The following is a 16,528-nucleotide window of genomic DNA, read 5'->3' on the forward strand; positions in this document are numbered from 1 at the left end:
AGTATGACCTGATACTTGGTTTAATTTTCTTAACTTAATATTATTACTTACGATTTAATCGCAACACCATGTTGGAAGGTATACTACACGAGTTGCGGCAAACCCTGATATCGGTGTCCTCTTGTGACGTCCCTAATTTTATCCGTAAATATAAATGTTGACTAGATCAAAAAACATTCAACAAGTTGCTGATAATAGCTTAGGAAGTACTGTATAGTTGAACCTCCAAACTGTGAACCATTAACATGTTAAGGAGGTGGGGCAAAAAGGCCATAGCAACTACACCAACCACCCCAATTAATGGTCTCATGCTGCGAAGCACATGTTTTTGCTAGTATTATTTTAATAAAAAATGAACCTGTAAGTTCTATAAACTAAACAGGTGTCGATGGACATTTATATTCACGTTCAGAATGAACCTTTTTTCTTTCTTTTTCTTTTCTTTGAATTTTTACTTAAAAAAACAAATAAAATCTCAAAATTGACGCAGCCATTTTTTTCTAATCAAATTTAGAAGATGAAAACATTACAAGGTACTTCCCATCATTTGCGCTAATTTCCAATCATTTCATTTATGATTAGAGACAATCGGAACTACTTACTCCAATTGTTGTATCAGCATCAATAGTTCTTACACAATACAAAGCCTTGACATCTTTAGAAAAAATGAAGCACATGTTTTTGCTGTTTTAATAATAAATGGACCTCTAGGTTCTAGAAACTAAACAGGTGTCACAACACATTTACATTCACATTCAGAATGAACATTTGTTTATTTTCTTCTCTTTTTTTTTCTTTGAATTTTTACATACAAAAACAAATAATATCTTAAATTTGACGCAGCCCTTTTTTTTTTTAATCAAGGTATCTAGACTTAAAAAGCCAATCTGAGTGTTGTCAAATTGATCGACTTTTCGGAACTTTACTTCATTATCTATTTAAAAGCAAATAAACTTCATTAACATTATGATAAATATCTGTTGTATGATCAATGAACGATTGAACGATTGAAATTAGAACAACTTCCCTAACTTCAAAACTCTCTTTTGAAACAGAAACAGTAAAGTTTAAAAAAAAAAAACTTCATGAAACTACACACAAAATATACAGAGTTACCCAATTAAAACTTATCGCGAGTTTTTAATATAGTCAACGGGATTTACAGCCTCCATTCCAAGAATGGTGATAGAAGCTTTAGCCGCATCTTTTTTTGTGGGTTTCACCTGTTAAATAATAAAAAAACAAAAAAATTGAAAAAAATTAAAAAAATTAAATATCTTTTTTGACCTCTAAAAAAGTAAACTCAAAATAAAAAAAAAATAAATAATAAAAAAACCTTGAAATAAACTTTAAATCTTTCCATTAAGAACTTCCATTTAAGGTCTGTCTTTTGTGCCGGCGACAGTCGATCAAAGGAGGATACCTTAAAATATAAAAAAATAAACGAAAGCCAATTTAATGAGGCCACAACTTCGACTTTAAACTTTGTTACCCTAGATATTTTAACTCGATTAAAAAAACATCACGTAGAAACTAGATTGAAAAACATTTTGAATTTCGATGATAAATATTTTGATTATTTTATTCATTTTACTTTTGGAAAAATCAGGTTCGCATCTTAAAAACTTACATCCATCTGAAGCACTTTCTCAGCAACATTTCGTACAAGCATATAACCGCTTTGGCCATTGGTATGGTCACTTAAGGAAAGCTGGATTTCAAAAGAAGTCTTAGATCGGAATGTTTCATTGCAACTTTGGGATGGACAACGCAACGCAGAACGTTGAAGACGTCGTTGACAAGAGGAGCTAAAAAAAAAAGCAGAACTGTTTTTTTGTCAAATTTACATTAAAATACTTATCTACATTAGAATATTTATTTACACAACTTATAGAGTTATTGGGTTTTATATTTTTTCCCCCTGATTTAAAAAATGATTTAAAGACTTAAAGAATATAGTCAATTTAATCAAAAGGTACTTTTAGGTAAAAATTGAGTTAACTATTTATCGAAAAATAACAATGATAATTAAAACCGTTCATTTACATAATCGATTAACAAAAGTATAGAAATGTGACGAAATAATATATAAATAATATATATAAATAATAAAATACGTTGTTTTTAAATTTAAAAATCATTAACTGTAAATGAACAGGGAAGTTTATTATGAATATAAAAAATGATGACGCAATAAATTGCTTTTGTACTAAAATTTTTTTAAAAAAAAGGAGTTAATCGAGACAGCTTCACGTTTCAGTCATTTATGACGTAAAAACATACCATCTTGTGACAACACATTTTGATTCATCGTCATCAATGTCAAAGCTGGTGACAACAGCAAATAAAATCCCGTACCAGATGTTATTTTCTTGATTGAGCAATTTATCTTGAAGATCATTTATGTTGTAGATGTCCACTATGCTAGCCACTAATAACATAATACTTTTTATAACTCGTAAAATTTTAAAACAACACTTTTCTTTTTTCATACTTTTACCATAGAATAATTAATAAAAAAAGCCACGTGTGTTGTTTATTGAAATTGCTTACGTTTTACATCGTCGTCCATTTCATCGAAAGTTTCATCAAAAGAAACGGTACTTGCATAAGAATAAAGATGTTGGGCTTCAGCTGTATCTAAAAGTGCATCTACTAATTAAGCTAAATGTGCTGTACAGACACATATGCTATATGCGTGCTATATGCGTGCTACATATATATACATCTGTGTTACATGTGTGCTACAGATTTGCTATATATATACACATGGACACAGTTACAACTATTTATTAATGTTTACGGGAAATACGAAATTGAATATAGTTTCTGCAATTAGTGAGGTCTAATCTAAAAGAATCTGCATCTTGTAGTCATACTCATTAACGATTATGATAATTATAAATATTTATAGATAAATGGAGATGGACACACATGAGCAAACATTTACCAGGATTAGTAGTTATGATAGTTTTGGAGGTGCATGAAGCCACCATTTGTTGTCGAAACTCTTCATATGCAACTTTCACATCTCTAAGGAACAGAACTAAAAAACAAAAATGTTTTAAAGAATAACAGAATATAATTAATTATTTAGATTTAAACGAAATTCTGGTACTGGAAAAGAAAATCCCATGATCTTGTGATCTTGAAAACCCTTGTAATCCAATCATAGTTCTTTGTGAGAATCAAGTTTCACTTATGAATTACATTTGCTAGATCTTTCAGAAAATTTTTATCTTGATTAGTTAATTTTGTGTTATATGTTATAATAAATCAATTAAATATTTGAGTACAGACAGGAAATTAAGTGGCTGCGTCCACTCAGGTGTATGCATATTTAAAAATCTGTGTGAACTATATTTTCATTTATTATTAAGCAATGGTTGTCTGAAAACATCAAAGAAGTTCTCCGATGGCCAATTCTAACTCTAGATCTTAACAAAACTAAGCTCCAGTGGGATCATTCGGATAAAAAAATTTAAGACAAAAAATTTAGCAATCTAACTGACCTGTCTATGACCTGTCTATATCTAAGCCTGTCAATGTAAAATAGAAAAAAAAAACAAAAAAAAAAAAGCAAAAAAAAAAAGCAAAGAAAAGTTTGTATTTTGTAAACCCTCTTAAATTTTTTGGTCATACAAAGGTTTCTTCTTATTACACAAAAATATTTTAATGAATTGCTGTGTAGCATACAACTCCATGAAAAAAAAAAAAAAAAAAAAGAACAACAACAATAAAACCAGATGAAATGAATCATTAGGATTCATTGACAAAATGTTCAATGATTCACCAATTAGCAAATTGCACCAATCACCAATTGCCAAATTTTAGGAGGAAACGTTTTGTTTTAAATTTATAAATTATTTTTACAATAAAAATATATAAACAAATTCTATGTAAACATAACATTTTTGACATGGAATACAGTGTCTAGGTGGACAATTAATTTGATCAAGGACTATTTTTATAGATTTAAAAATACTTTTAAGATCTGCTATAACATTTTGTAAAATCTATCAGATATAATATTCTTAACTGTAGAGGACAACATATATAGAGAACTAAATATGACACGGAGAGTGTTTATTGTAGAGAATACATATATGTATTAATTACATTAAGTTGGTAAGTTAGATAATAGCATTACTTACATAAAATTCTAGGGTTCGGAAAATGTGTCTGCGCAGATCTGCGCAGACAAAAGTATGCGCATGTCTGCGCAAACGTCGGCGCCGACGCACAGTGGGACGAAATCCTGATTTTGTGGCCAAAATTCCCAAATTACCTACATAAGGGTTTTCGAGGTCGCTGATTACGAATCTGAGGTCAGATTTAAAAAATTCAAAATGGCGGCTCCAATATGGCGGCCAAAACTGTTCATACGTTGAAAATACGAAATCTCATGTAGTTTGGTTTTCGAGGTCATTGCTAATGATTCAGGAGTTAAGTTAGAGCAAAAACATTGCAAAATTATTTTCAAATTTATACTATTAATAAAAAAACAGAAATTTGCAATTTTAATTTTATTATTTTTTTTTAAATTGGTAAAAGATTAAGTCACATATATGTAAAAAATTGTTTCTTTAATCCTAGTAACAAAAATCACGTATGTCATATTCATCAATGTTTGAATCATTCGATTCGGAATCTGATGTTGAACCACTTGTATCTGAATCGAAATCGTTCCTTGTCTCTTGTCTGGTGACTTCAGGTTGTTTTAACAATTGTATAGCTTCTTGATGTAGAGATTTTACCGGTCTCTGGGGCAGTTTCCTGATGCTCGAGAGAAATGGATCTGATGTTAGTAAGAGCCTATTAAAAATGTCTCTCATATTCGATTCTCTTGAGCATTTTCTTGAATGATGTAATCTGAAGTTTTTAATGTCCTTATTGCGTGACTCTTGGGCGTCTTCAGAAAGTTGTCCAATCGGTAAAAGGGCATACTTTACAATTTCTGCTCCATGGATCAGCAATTTATGTACAGATGTAGGCATGTAATACCACGGATATAAAGCAACAAATAAATGGGCGGTATTTACACAATAGTCTTTGAATTTTTCATCATCTATATCAAACCCACTCGAAATTACCTGCAAAATAACATGAAATTGGTAAATTAATTTTTCATCGACTCCTGTTATTTCAGCAGATATAGCAGCATTTTGAAAAAAGCGGCGCGCTGTATTTCCATCGTTAGAGCTTCCATATCCTGGCTTTGGTCGATCAACGATAAGCCCCAGTTTTATCCTAAATTGAGTCTGTATTTCTTCCTTACGTATTTTCACATTCTTTTTATCTTCCTCTCGACGAGCTTGCCACTTTTCAGTTGTTAGCTTATACGACAGATGCAAACAGCACTCGAAAAAACGAATCCATGCATGCAATGTAGATATGCCAAATCTTAAATTATCTGTTGTAATGTCCATTTTTATAATGTTGATGTCATTAAGTTCTTTAGAGGAAGCTTTGCACAGGAAGCAGCGTTGTGTAAAAGTGGTACTAGTTACTGCATTACAGACTTTACCGTCTATCATCGTAAATGACATACAATAAGTTACTGAAATGGATTTTCCATTTTGTTCATTAGCATATGGTGCAAGACCCTCAATCTGCAGTTCAATGTCGGTAACTTCTTTCAATGTTGACTGTACATCTTCATGTACAAACTGCAATCGTATTGGTCTGCAGAATCGCGGAGATGATGGTCTAGGATTTTTCCACACAATAGTTGCTTCACCCGTCTCGTGGTTGTTGTGTATTAATTGTAAAGGTACAAGAGAAGTATAAAAAATGCTTTCATCAGATTTTCCAGTCTCAGTAAGTTTTTGTTTGTAAACACTTTGACCGCTGCTTCCATCACATCCCCATTTACAGTAAAGTACTAATTTTTGCAGAATTTCCGGATTTAGAGTACCAATGACATCAGCCTGAAGTTGTATAATTCTAGATGTGGTATGATCAAGTAAAGCCTGTAGTTCAATCTGTGCACACGACTCACTAACAGTTGTGTACACAACTGATGGATAACAACGTTTTTTTGCTTTTTCTACTTCAAGGTATGATGGGTATAATTTGCATTTATGTGCTCTAGCTACATTTCTTGATAGTTGATAAAAGTGCTTTGATTCTCCTTTCTCGACCATTAAAGAAAGTGCTTCATCTGGGGTTAAAGGTACTTCATTTTGTAACTAACAGCGGATATATACTTTGAGGCTCTTGTTGGGATTGTTAATGTGACATCTTTAACAACTTGAGCAGCATGTACTTGACCAGAAGTCCTTAAACTCATTTGAGCAGCATATGCCAATTCTTCTGTAGAAAAAGTAGAACGTACTTCTTGAGTCTTTCGCCTCTTTGATCTTTCACTAGATGAAGCAAAGGATTGCGAAGGTCGCCCACATGTTCCTTTTTTATTATCACTCTTCACAATCTTCTCAGGTGTTGTGCATTCAGTATTGGATAATTTTGAAAATTGTACGGCGCCCTTCAACCATTCTTCATTTTTTTTCAGAAAAAAACCTTCCCATCTTCCTGCTGATCTCCATCTCGATCGAAAATTTGAAAATAACCGTGATAATGACATTTCATCCTCTCCTACTTGTATCACATGTTCCGTTTTTTTGAAAATTGCATCTGTCAAAACATCAATGATGAATTTATATTCATTTTTTAAACTGACTTTCACCATAAAGAATATATCTTTTCTTGAAAATTCCATATTTGAAGATTTGGAAGACTCTGTAAAAAAAAATACAGTAATAACTGCTGAAAGTTCTTTGAGGACTATTTTATAAAACTTTGAGATTATCATAAAACGGAATGAGAAGTAACTTTTAAAGCATATATTTAAAATAAAAAATTATTGCATTAAAATGTAATTAGTGCCATTAAATAATGTTAATTCACTAATTTCCATGACCATTAATGCGTGGTGCGACATTAATCTATTAACATAGTTTAATGTCGCACCACGCATTCCTCCATAAAAACTAATCTCACTATTAAAATGGCACTCAATGGCAGCCAGTTTTTTAATATGTTATATTTAACACTATACACTATCAGTTCCTTGTCAAAAGAAGGTGGATAACCGCGGGTAAATTTTTAAAACGACATTAGAAAATCGATTTCAGATAAAAAATTTACAATTTTTTATGTTTACTTGTCGCGCGATTTAAATATGAAAAAAATTAAAATTAGCTATAACAGTGCATAACCATATATTCTACATGCCTCCAGAAAGTGATTCCATTTTGCCGAATTCCAATTGAAATAGTTTCTTCAGTTTAACAGCACTTTAAAACAGGCAAGAATTTTTCGACGTGTCCACTTGTTTAGTGCGTACCGAACGGAGGCTTAATGTCAACTGATGTCCAGGCCACCCTAGAGCAGGTATATACCTGCCCTGTTCGGAATTTTGTTCTAGGACTATCTGTAAACAAGATCTGCACGTAAAAAGACGAAAATATAAAACTCAAAAATTTGACTTTTGGCCACGAAATCGGGATTTCGTCCCACTGTGCGACGTCTGCGCAGACACTTTAATGGAAAAGAAAAAATTTAAATTATCTGAATCAAATGTCTGAAATTATTTTTGCATAATTATCTACTTTTTACGAGTTTTTCATTACTTATCTGTTTCTTTTTGGTTCGAGCTACGTATAATCAATCGATATAAGCTTTTGTAAGTGCTTCTTACTACAACTTAAAGTGATTTAGAATCAAAAAATCTTGTAATTTCGTCATTCAAAAAGGTTTAAAATGGAAAACATCAAAATTTCGAATTTTTTGACAAATGTTGATCGAGAGAAGCGTTCTGGCACATGAAGGAACGCCTTGCAGCGCATAAAAGATCAACATGCCCAAACGCCAGCGTCGAGAAAAATAGGTTGTTTTCAAAGCGTAATTATGAATCGTCACATCTAATCAATGATTCTCAGCAAGTTCCGTCTACGTCTGATTCACCGACGCAGCGTGTACATCCACCAATTAATGAAGAGCTCAAAAATGATAGACACGAAGCTTGCTAATTTCTTTCACCGTACGGGTATATCATTTCGTTTAGTCGAATCGGAGGCCTTTAAGGATTTCGTTAAGTCGCTCAATCCATCGTACGCATCTGTCATCCCGAATGCTAAAGCCTTATCAGGATCTCTGCTCGACAAACAATACACAAAATGTTCTACTTTTGTAAATGAAATTTTGAAACGAACTTAACACTGATGTCTGACGGCTGGACGAACATAAGAGGCGACCACAAAGTGAATTTTTGTATTAAAGCGCCCAATCAGAAGCCTTTTTTTACACCTCGATAAATACATTCGGAATCATTCAAAATTCATCTGCAATTGCCGCGGCAACCTTACAAGTTTTTGAGAAGATTGGCTCACAAAAATTTACAAGTTTCATAAGCGACAATGCTCCCGTTATGAAATCAGCGTGGAGGATTATTGAGGAGAAATATCCACACATCTCGGCTAGCGGATGCGGAGCTCATGGAGTCAACTTGCTTGTGAAGGACATAGTTTCTACAACTGGGGCCACAAAAACAGTCAAAGATGCAGAAAAAATCATCAAATATGTGAAAAATCATTACATCGTGAAAGCAAAGTTTGATGAAAGACGAATTGCAGCAAATATTTCTCTTTGATTGTCCATGCCTGTATCTACACGATGGTTTAGTTATTATAAATCAATGAGCAGTCTCCAGCTATCAAAATACGTTCTTATTAAGTTGGTAGACGAAGAAAGTGCATTACTGAAGAAAATTCAACCAAAGAATACATTTGCTGATGTTATGGCATTGATAAAATCTAACCCATTTTGGAACCGTCTCTCTAAGCTTGTCAAAAGCATTGAATTTCCTTCCAACGTGATCGGAAAGCTAGAAAGTGATGAAGCTCCATTGTCTCTCGTGTATGATTACTTTGGTCAAATGTACAATTCATATATGGACGATAAAGACATACAAAAAAAGTGCAATCTCGCCTCTAATTTCTCTTTACACCAGGTATTGGAATTGCTTTCATATTAACGCCCAAAAGTGCCGCAGAAGGTTTATATTTGAATGAAGATAAAACCAATTTTATCACTGCTACAGTTGAATTCGCCAAAAAGATCAAACCTGAAATTGCTGACACTGCTGAGGATGAATTGATTGTTTTTATAGGAGAAATGGCTGCGCTGCCTGAGAGAAGAAAGGAAACAATATTCAAGATGAACGCGCGAAATTATTGGAACATTATCGGTCGCGATAAATATCCTGCTCTTTACGAAATTGCTAAGCCTATTAACGAAATGATCTGCTCATCGGCTACAGCAGAAAGAGCTTGGTCGACCTTTCGATTTATTCACTCGCGACTAAGAATTCGTCTTACGAATGAGAGAGTTGAAAAGCTGGTATTCTTGTATACCAATAGCGTGCTGATGGACACAAATGACAAGACTGATTACATTCTTGAAGAAGGTGCAATTCTCAATGAAATTGAATGTCAAGAAATCACCGAATAGGCGCCAGCATTACATTTTTTTTATTACTGTAAGAATCTTTGAAAACTTCTATTGCTACTAATCACTGAATTTATAATAAATACTTAAAACATTTTTTAAGTTTAAAACTTTTTTTGTTGATTTCAAAAAATCGTCTGCAAAGCAGTAAATTTTGTAGGCGCCGACGTCTGCGCAGACAAATTACACTGTCTGCGCATATCTGCGCAGTCATTCCGAACCCTATAAAATTCATAAAAGACTAACTCTTTTTGAATATTATGAACAAAATATAAAATTCTAAAAAGGATATATAAAAAAATATATACTTGTCTCTTTAGCTTGCCAAGAATCAGCAAATTCAGCGAACTCACTATCCCAGCTACAAATAAGTAAAGTTTTAATTTATCTTAATTCCACAAATTCAAAAATATTTAACATGAAATTTAAAAATACTAATATTTAATATGAAATATAAAAATAAAAATATTTAATATGAAATATAAAAATAAAAATAATTAATATGAAATTTAAAAATACTAATATTTAATATGAAATTTAAAAATACTAATATTTAATATGAAATATAAAAATATTAATATTTAATATGAAATATAACACAAAACTGATTTTATTTACCCAAAAAAAACTTATTCATAGGATAGTTACTATTTACATTATTAATGGAAATGAGACGCAAGTTTCATCAAACAGTTTTAATTCTCTTCTCTTCATATGTTTTCCTGCCTTTGTAAGAATGTTTTTTGTAGCACCAACCTAAAATACATATAGGTGCTAGCAGTGTAGCTATTAGGTTTTTGCTTCTGTAAAGAGTAATATAATGATGGTATAATAATAGTATAATAACAAAAAATAAATAAAATAATATAGTAAGAACATTAGTATATATATACTAAGAACTTAATGTATAGTAATCTAAAAAATACACAGAAAAAGAATAAACTAAATATCAAAGTAGAAGAACTAACTTTTTATAATACACAATGATATGTTATAAAATATTACATAAAAATGGCAATTTAAATATGAATAAAAAATTTGAAATGAAACGATTCATGGGGAGAGGAAGATAGAAGTTCTTTAATCAAAAATCTAACAACTTTCAATAAGTTTTTCTAACTGATTAAAATGTGAAATACTGCAAAATATACTGACTTTTTGAACTGCTGTTATTTTTAATTTTATACTTTTGAATGATTTACAAGAGAAAGCATCAACTCTACGATTAACAAAGATTATATAAATTCAAGTAACAAAATGTTTAAATGGCCAGTTTTTGTAGCCTTTTGCATGATGGCAAGGCCTGTTATTTTAAATACCAAATGCTTTTTAGATTTAAAAAAAAAAAAAAAGCTTTGCAGTCCATACTCTACTTACGTCTTTTACTGCAGCCATGAGATTAACACTTACTCCATTAAAATTCTCAGGACAGGATATGATGTCACCTAGTGCATAATAATCCTGAGCATCAACAACTGGCAGGGAAGCTAGGAAACTGAACTCACTAATGTCACCACTAAACAGACTAACTGTTGAATGTGTTTCATTTACTGTTATCTGATACGAACTGAAATTAAAAGTACAAATTTTTCTTTTAGTTTTACTACAAATCCTTACTACAACTTTATTTTTTTCTTTTTTTTTTTTATTATATTTATCATTTTGATGTAGTAAAATTGATTAAAACTGAAGTTCTAATACTATATCTAATTTACTATTAGTATTGTTACAACTTTGAAATTATTCAACTGTCAACTAAATTGAATAATTTGTTTTTCAGAGTTGACTAAAATCAACTAATAAATTTTAAAAATCAACTTAGCCAACTAAAAGTCGATTTAGTTGAAATAATTGAATGAAAAATTTTATCATGATCATATAGTTTAATGTTACTTGACAATTTATTTTTTTAGATGCTATAAAGATGCTTTAAGAGAGTAAACAAAAAAACTAGGTGGCATGTAACACTGTTATAATAGCACATGCTGTTGTTATATCAAGAGCATTTTCTTTGTTCGATTTTTAATTCATCTCATCTATTAGATGAAATAAAATCGAATAAACAAACAAAATTGCAATTATAAAGCAAAGAAAAAAAGCACAGATGGCACTTTATATCACTTTTCACAACAACTTAAAAGAAAAAATTAGCAAAAAATTTAATTAATAAAAAATAGGTGGGGACTGATGGGGCGGCTAAACTTTTTTGGGGTGGCAGATTTTTAAAACTTTGTTGCATCCTTAACTCAGTACCATAAGACATTACTTGACATTTTGTTTTAAAAAGCATCAACTGGTCACTATAATGAGAAAAAAGAAACATATTAATGAAGTGGTAGTACATACAGTAAGCTTAGAGTTGAGTTTATGTTTTTTACAGCATCAAAGTCTCACTACTGAAAGTATTGTGTGGTCACTAGATCAGTCATTTTACAATATTTTAAAATATCTGTGATCATCTTAAATAAGATTCTTGAATTGCAAGATGAAAATTTTGATTATAATTAAAATTACATAAAGAAAATTATAATTGCATTAAGAAAAAAATTTATTTTACAGGTTCAATGGTCAGATAGTTTAATTGATTTAAAAAAACTGCTATGAATGATATTCTTATGCATGGCTCAACTTTTGTGAATAATTTATCTTTACAAGATAAACTACTTATAGAGATATCTCTTTACTAATTGGTCAGCATCATAACAATATTAAGGATTGATAAAGTTAAAAAGTGAAAAAATAGAAATAAGGATGTTAGGATGATTACTCAATTAAATCAACTTGATTAGCAGAAAACCCATAGCTGATTAAATCGGCTATTTAATTTTTCAAAGCTGACTAATTTCGACTTTCGACTAGTTTATTTAATTGAAGTCGATAAAAACATTACTTGCTATTATAAACTAAATTTTATTGGTTGAAACTGAAGGTGAATTTTTTTTGGAAACAATTTAAATTTTTTGTTTACCTTGGTGTTGATGGACAATATTTTAAATCAATTTCTGTGTTGGCTTTGGTTTGCACCATAAAATTACATATCTCAACTAAAACAATGATAAATAAAAATGTTAAACTACTAGAAGAAATACTGATACAACAAATAAGATTTGTAATAATCAATTTCCATACACATGCACAAATACGTTTAAACAACATTTTTTTCATTTCATATTCCAGTTTTTTCCAAAACAAGATTTTCCAGATTTTTTCTTATATTTTTCTTGTAGATTTAAAAATATATGGTTAAACAGAAGTTTGTAAACATGGATTGAAAAATAACAAATCCAACTTAAAATTTTCAACTTGAAACTATTTTGAAACTTTTTATTATTAAATTTTTTTTTTTTTTTTTTTTTTGCATATTGAATTCGTAATAAAATTTTCTTTCAGAATAATCTTTTTTTTTTATTTTTATAACATTATTTTTTTAAAAAATAACCTGACAAAGTTTATTTTCCATAATAAAATGTTTTGTTCGAATACTTATTTCTCTAACTGTGTATATTGTATTACATCAGTGAAGTGAATTTTTGATATTAAAAAGCAACATTCTTTTTTGGCATAATTAGAATCACCTTTAAAGTCAAAAATGAAAAAACTCAGCTTTCTTAATTTTCCATCCTTTTTTTTTTTTAAGAATACATTTTTTTCCAGCTTTTCAAGTCTTTGTGACCATTTAGTTTTTTAAAACCTAACCAAATCTATTTGTGATGAAAAAGTGAAACAAGATTCTAGTTTCAAATTTCCCCTAACTCAGTGTTACCCAACACAGGGCCAATAACCATTAGGTAGGTATTTTTGGTAAGGGCAACTGGACTTTTAAGTTTCTTCAGTGAGCAATTAAATTTTTGAATATAAAAATTATATATGTTACGTAAGGGGCAAACAAATTTTAGAAGGGCTAAGGAGGAGCATGCCACAAAAAAGGTTGCGGAAAATTGCCCTAACTAGTTTAAAAAAAAAAAGTTAAGACCGAGCAGACAAGAATATTTCTTACCAAAAAAAAAAAAAAAAAAAATGTAACACAAACACAATAGGAACTAGATAAATAGAAAACACTAGCCATGGTTGTAAAACATTATGGTCATGAAATAGAAAATTAATTATAAATTACCTTAAAAAGTTAAATGAAAAATTCAAATTTCTGTTAAATAAACAATTTAAAATATAGTTAAAAAAACAAATGGAATTGTGTACCAGCAGCACATATACAAACTATACCTGTGTCACCCATTTTAAATGACTCTGAAATAGCTTTTACGAAAGTATCATGACCCCAGCATGTTACATAGATAAAATATTCAACTGAATCTCGCAACACAAATGATAACTGACATTTTAATTGGCCAGGTTCTATATAAAAGTATATGAAAAAAAACCAATTAGGAGAAATATTTAAATATATTTAGATGTAACAACTTTTTTCTGCTTAATAAAAATATGGAAAAAACAATTTACATTTATATAACACAACTGTATAATCAAGTATATACTATCATTAAAAAAAAAAAAAAAAAAAAAAAACCTACGCTTTTTATCAGGAAATGAGCGAGCCTCATACTTAGCTATAACTAACCCAATAACACTCTAAAAATTAAAAAAACTTAAAAAAAGTAAATTTATATTCTTGATAGAAAATTTGTGACTAATACTTTAAGCAAAATAACTTCATCACATTTATTCAATACATTAAAATAAACAATAACATAGTTATTTACGTTTTTCTCAACACCTAGCACTAGATCTTTAATAAAAACTCTTCCAATATCATGGTTAACAGCTAAAGGTTTTTGATATTGATGACATACAACAGGAACCTTTTGAGAACCACGAGATAATATTGACTTATTCAAATTCATCTATTTAAAAATGTAACAGAACTAATTTACTAAAAGAATTCTTATTTAAAACAATTAGTAATAACTTTAAAATTCAATATATATATATTGAATTTTAAAGTTATTACTAATTGTTTTAAATAAGAATTATTTTAGTATATATATATATATATATATATATATATATATATATATATATATATATATATATATATATATATATATATATATATATAGTGTTAAAAAGAGCTATATTAATATTTTTCTTAATTTTTAAGTTAAAATGGATATCCAAGTTCAACAAGAACCATTAGATTTGGCAGTGAACAATACAGGATAGAAGAGATATATTTATAAATGAATTTACATTTATGTTACCAAAATCTTTGAAAACCTAGGGAAATTGGCCGCAATTATTTAAGAAAAAAACTGACTGACACAGAAATCAGAAGAATTATTGAAGCTTCTAACCAAGGATTAGTTTACTTCTCACAAAAGTATTATAAAGCACTTTAAATAGCAAAACTTAACTATAAAGGTTTTAAAAAACATTAATATTTTGGTAAAGCGAAAAGGTCTGTTGGATCAGGGAGGAACCTAAAATGTCTAAAAGAGAAGATCATTATATTCTTAAAACTCTGAAAAAAGATCATCAAAAGATTTGTCAAAAATAGACATGTATGTATATATGTATGTATGTATGTATGTATGTATGTATGTATGTATGTATGTATGTATGTATGTATGTATGTATGTATGTATGTATGTATGTATGTATGTATGTATGTATGTATGTATGTATGTGTGTATGTATGTATGTATGTATGTTTGCAAAAAAAGATCCCAATAGTGCAAAGAATACTTATTTTAGACATTAGAATGTGGGCAAAAGTTTTCTGGATCAATGAATCTCTCTATTTCCGATTTTAAAAGGGTTGATCTCACTGTTGGAAAAAAATTGGGGAAGATTTCAACCCTCAGACATGCCAAATTGATACCATTTATGCATTGGCATGCACAGTTTCCTGATTTAAACCCAATAAAAAACCTTTGGTCTATATTGGACAAAAAATTTGCAGGATTTTTGGTAAACCAAATAATGTTTAAAATGGCAGTTGAAATGCATTGTCAGGTGACTTATTAACAAGACCAGTAAATAGTCTGTCTTAGAGATGTGCCAAAGTCAAACAAATGGTAAATTAGTAAAACTGCTAAAAACTGAAACTTTAAAAATGTTTCACAACTTGTACCTTTTTAAATATATATTACCACCATTAACTATTGTCTTATACTTACTTCAAGAAGTAAAACTTAAATGGTTATTCTTGTTGTTGTTTTTTTTTGTTTGTTTTGTTTGTTTGTTTGTTTTTTGTTTTTTTGTTTTCAAAATAGTATGGCTATTTCTTTTGTAACTCCTTTATCAGAAGCTTAAAATTATAGAGATTTTTTGTAAAAATAAAGTATTTGGCAAAATATTTTTTATGTTAATAAATTTTTAGTAAAGCTAAAAAGATTTTGAGAATTTTTGTTTATTATCACTCTTTAATTTTGTTACAAGTTTTGTTGCAAGTTTTTTGTAAAAAAATTTAAGATTAATTTAAATTTTTTATAACATTTTTTTACCTTATAAAAATGTAATGCAGGATTTTATGAAAAAGAAAAACAGCTTTTGGGAGGACCACAACAACAATTTTTAAAAATGAATTGACTGTGTATTTTGTAAGCGAGCTGAATGTATTTTGTCCTATAGATAAAACAATCGAGTTTTGGTTTTCAAATTCGTATATTTTTCGTTCAACTTTGAAAGCTGTCAGTTTGGTGACGTTTCTCAAGTTAAACGATGTAGAAATATGTTAAACTTCGAAAAAAAATTAAACGATTATGAAAGTCGTAAAAAGTTGTAACTGATTTTTAATCGACTTTGAAAACATTTAAAAGTCGTTAAAACTTAATTAAAACCACCTATCTAACGATGTTGAAAGCCGTAAAATGTTGTAAATCAAATTTTTACAATTATGAAAATCCTATAAATTTGTATACATTATATTCAACGATTTTGAAAACCTTATAACTTTGTGTATATATTATTTAGGCCGTTGCTACTTGAAGCGCAGTGCGCTCTATGCAGCCATATGCTACTCGGAGCGCAATACTTTGTACGCATGCGCTAAATTTTTTTT

General features: G+C 29.6%; 2 protein-coding genes across 5 annotated transcripts; one reads left to right on the forward strand and one right to left on the reverse strand.

Annotated features, from left to right (window-relative positions):
* Nucleotides 1–732: 732 nt before the first annotated feature.
* On the reverse strand, nt 733–16,104 carry LOC149878058 (meiosis-specific with OB domain-containing protein-like). 4 transcript variants are annotated; one of them, XM_090072853.1, is made up of 14 exons: nt 15,972–16,104; nt 14,229–14,369; nt 14,040–14,097; nt 13,732–13,863; nt 12,479–12,554; nt 10,888–11,077; nt 10,166–10,266; nt 9,819–9,871; nt 2,951–3,046; nt 2,554–2,640; nt 2,284–2,431; nt 1,631–1,808; nt 1,337–1,423; nt 733–1,223 (listed from the first exon to the last, which is right to left on the reverse strand). In XM_090072853.1, exons 2-14 carry the CDS (start codon nt 14,367–14,369, stop codon nt 1,128–1,130), a joined length of 1,443 nt encoding a protein of 480 aa, XP_089928979.1. In that variant the 5' UTR covers nt 15,972–16,104; the 3' UTR covers nt 733–1,127. The 4 variants fall into 4 exon arrangements, 3 of the variants coding, with proteins under 3 accessions (XP_089928979.1, XP_089928981.1, XP_089928980.1); XM_090072855.1 differs by lacking the exons at nt 10,888–11,077; nt 12,479–12,554; nt 15,972–16,104 and adding an exon at nt 15,645–15,700; XM_090072854.1 differs by lacking the exons at nt 10,888–11,077; nt 15,972–16,104.
* Nucleotides 8,454–9,554, forward strand: LOC149878059 (uncharacterized). Its single transcript, XM_090072406.1, is given in 2 exon segments — nt 8,454–8,972; nt 8,975–9,554. Coding segments are annotated over 2 exon segments (852 nt in total). The 5' UTR covers nt 8,454–8,659; the 3' UTR covers nt 9,514–9,554.
* Nucleotides 16,105–16,528: the final 424 nt, after the last annotated feature.

The sequence above is a fragment of the Hydra viridissima genome, unplaced genomic scaffold (genome assembly GCF_058129835.1).
Source record: "Hydra viridissima isolate aposymbiotic clone 2 unplaced genomic scaffold, HvirCarnegie_v1 scaffold_15, whole genome shotgun sequence".
NCBI lineage: Eukaryota > Metazoa > Cnidaria > Hydrozoa > Anthoathecata > Hydridae > Hydra > Hydra viridissima.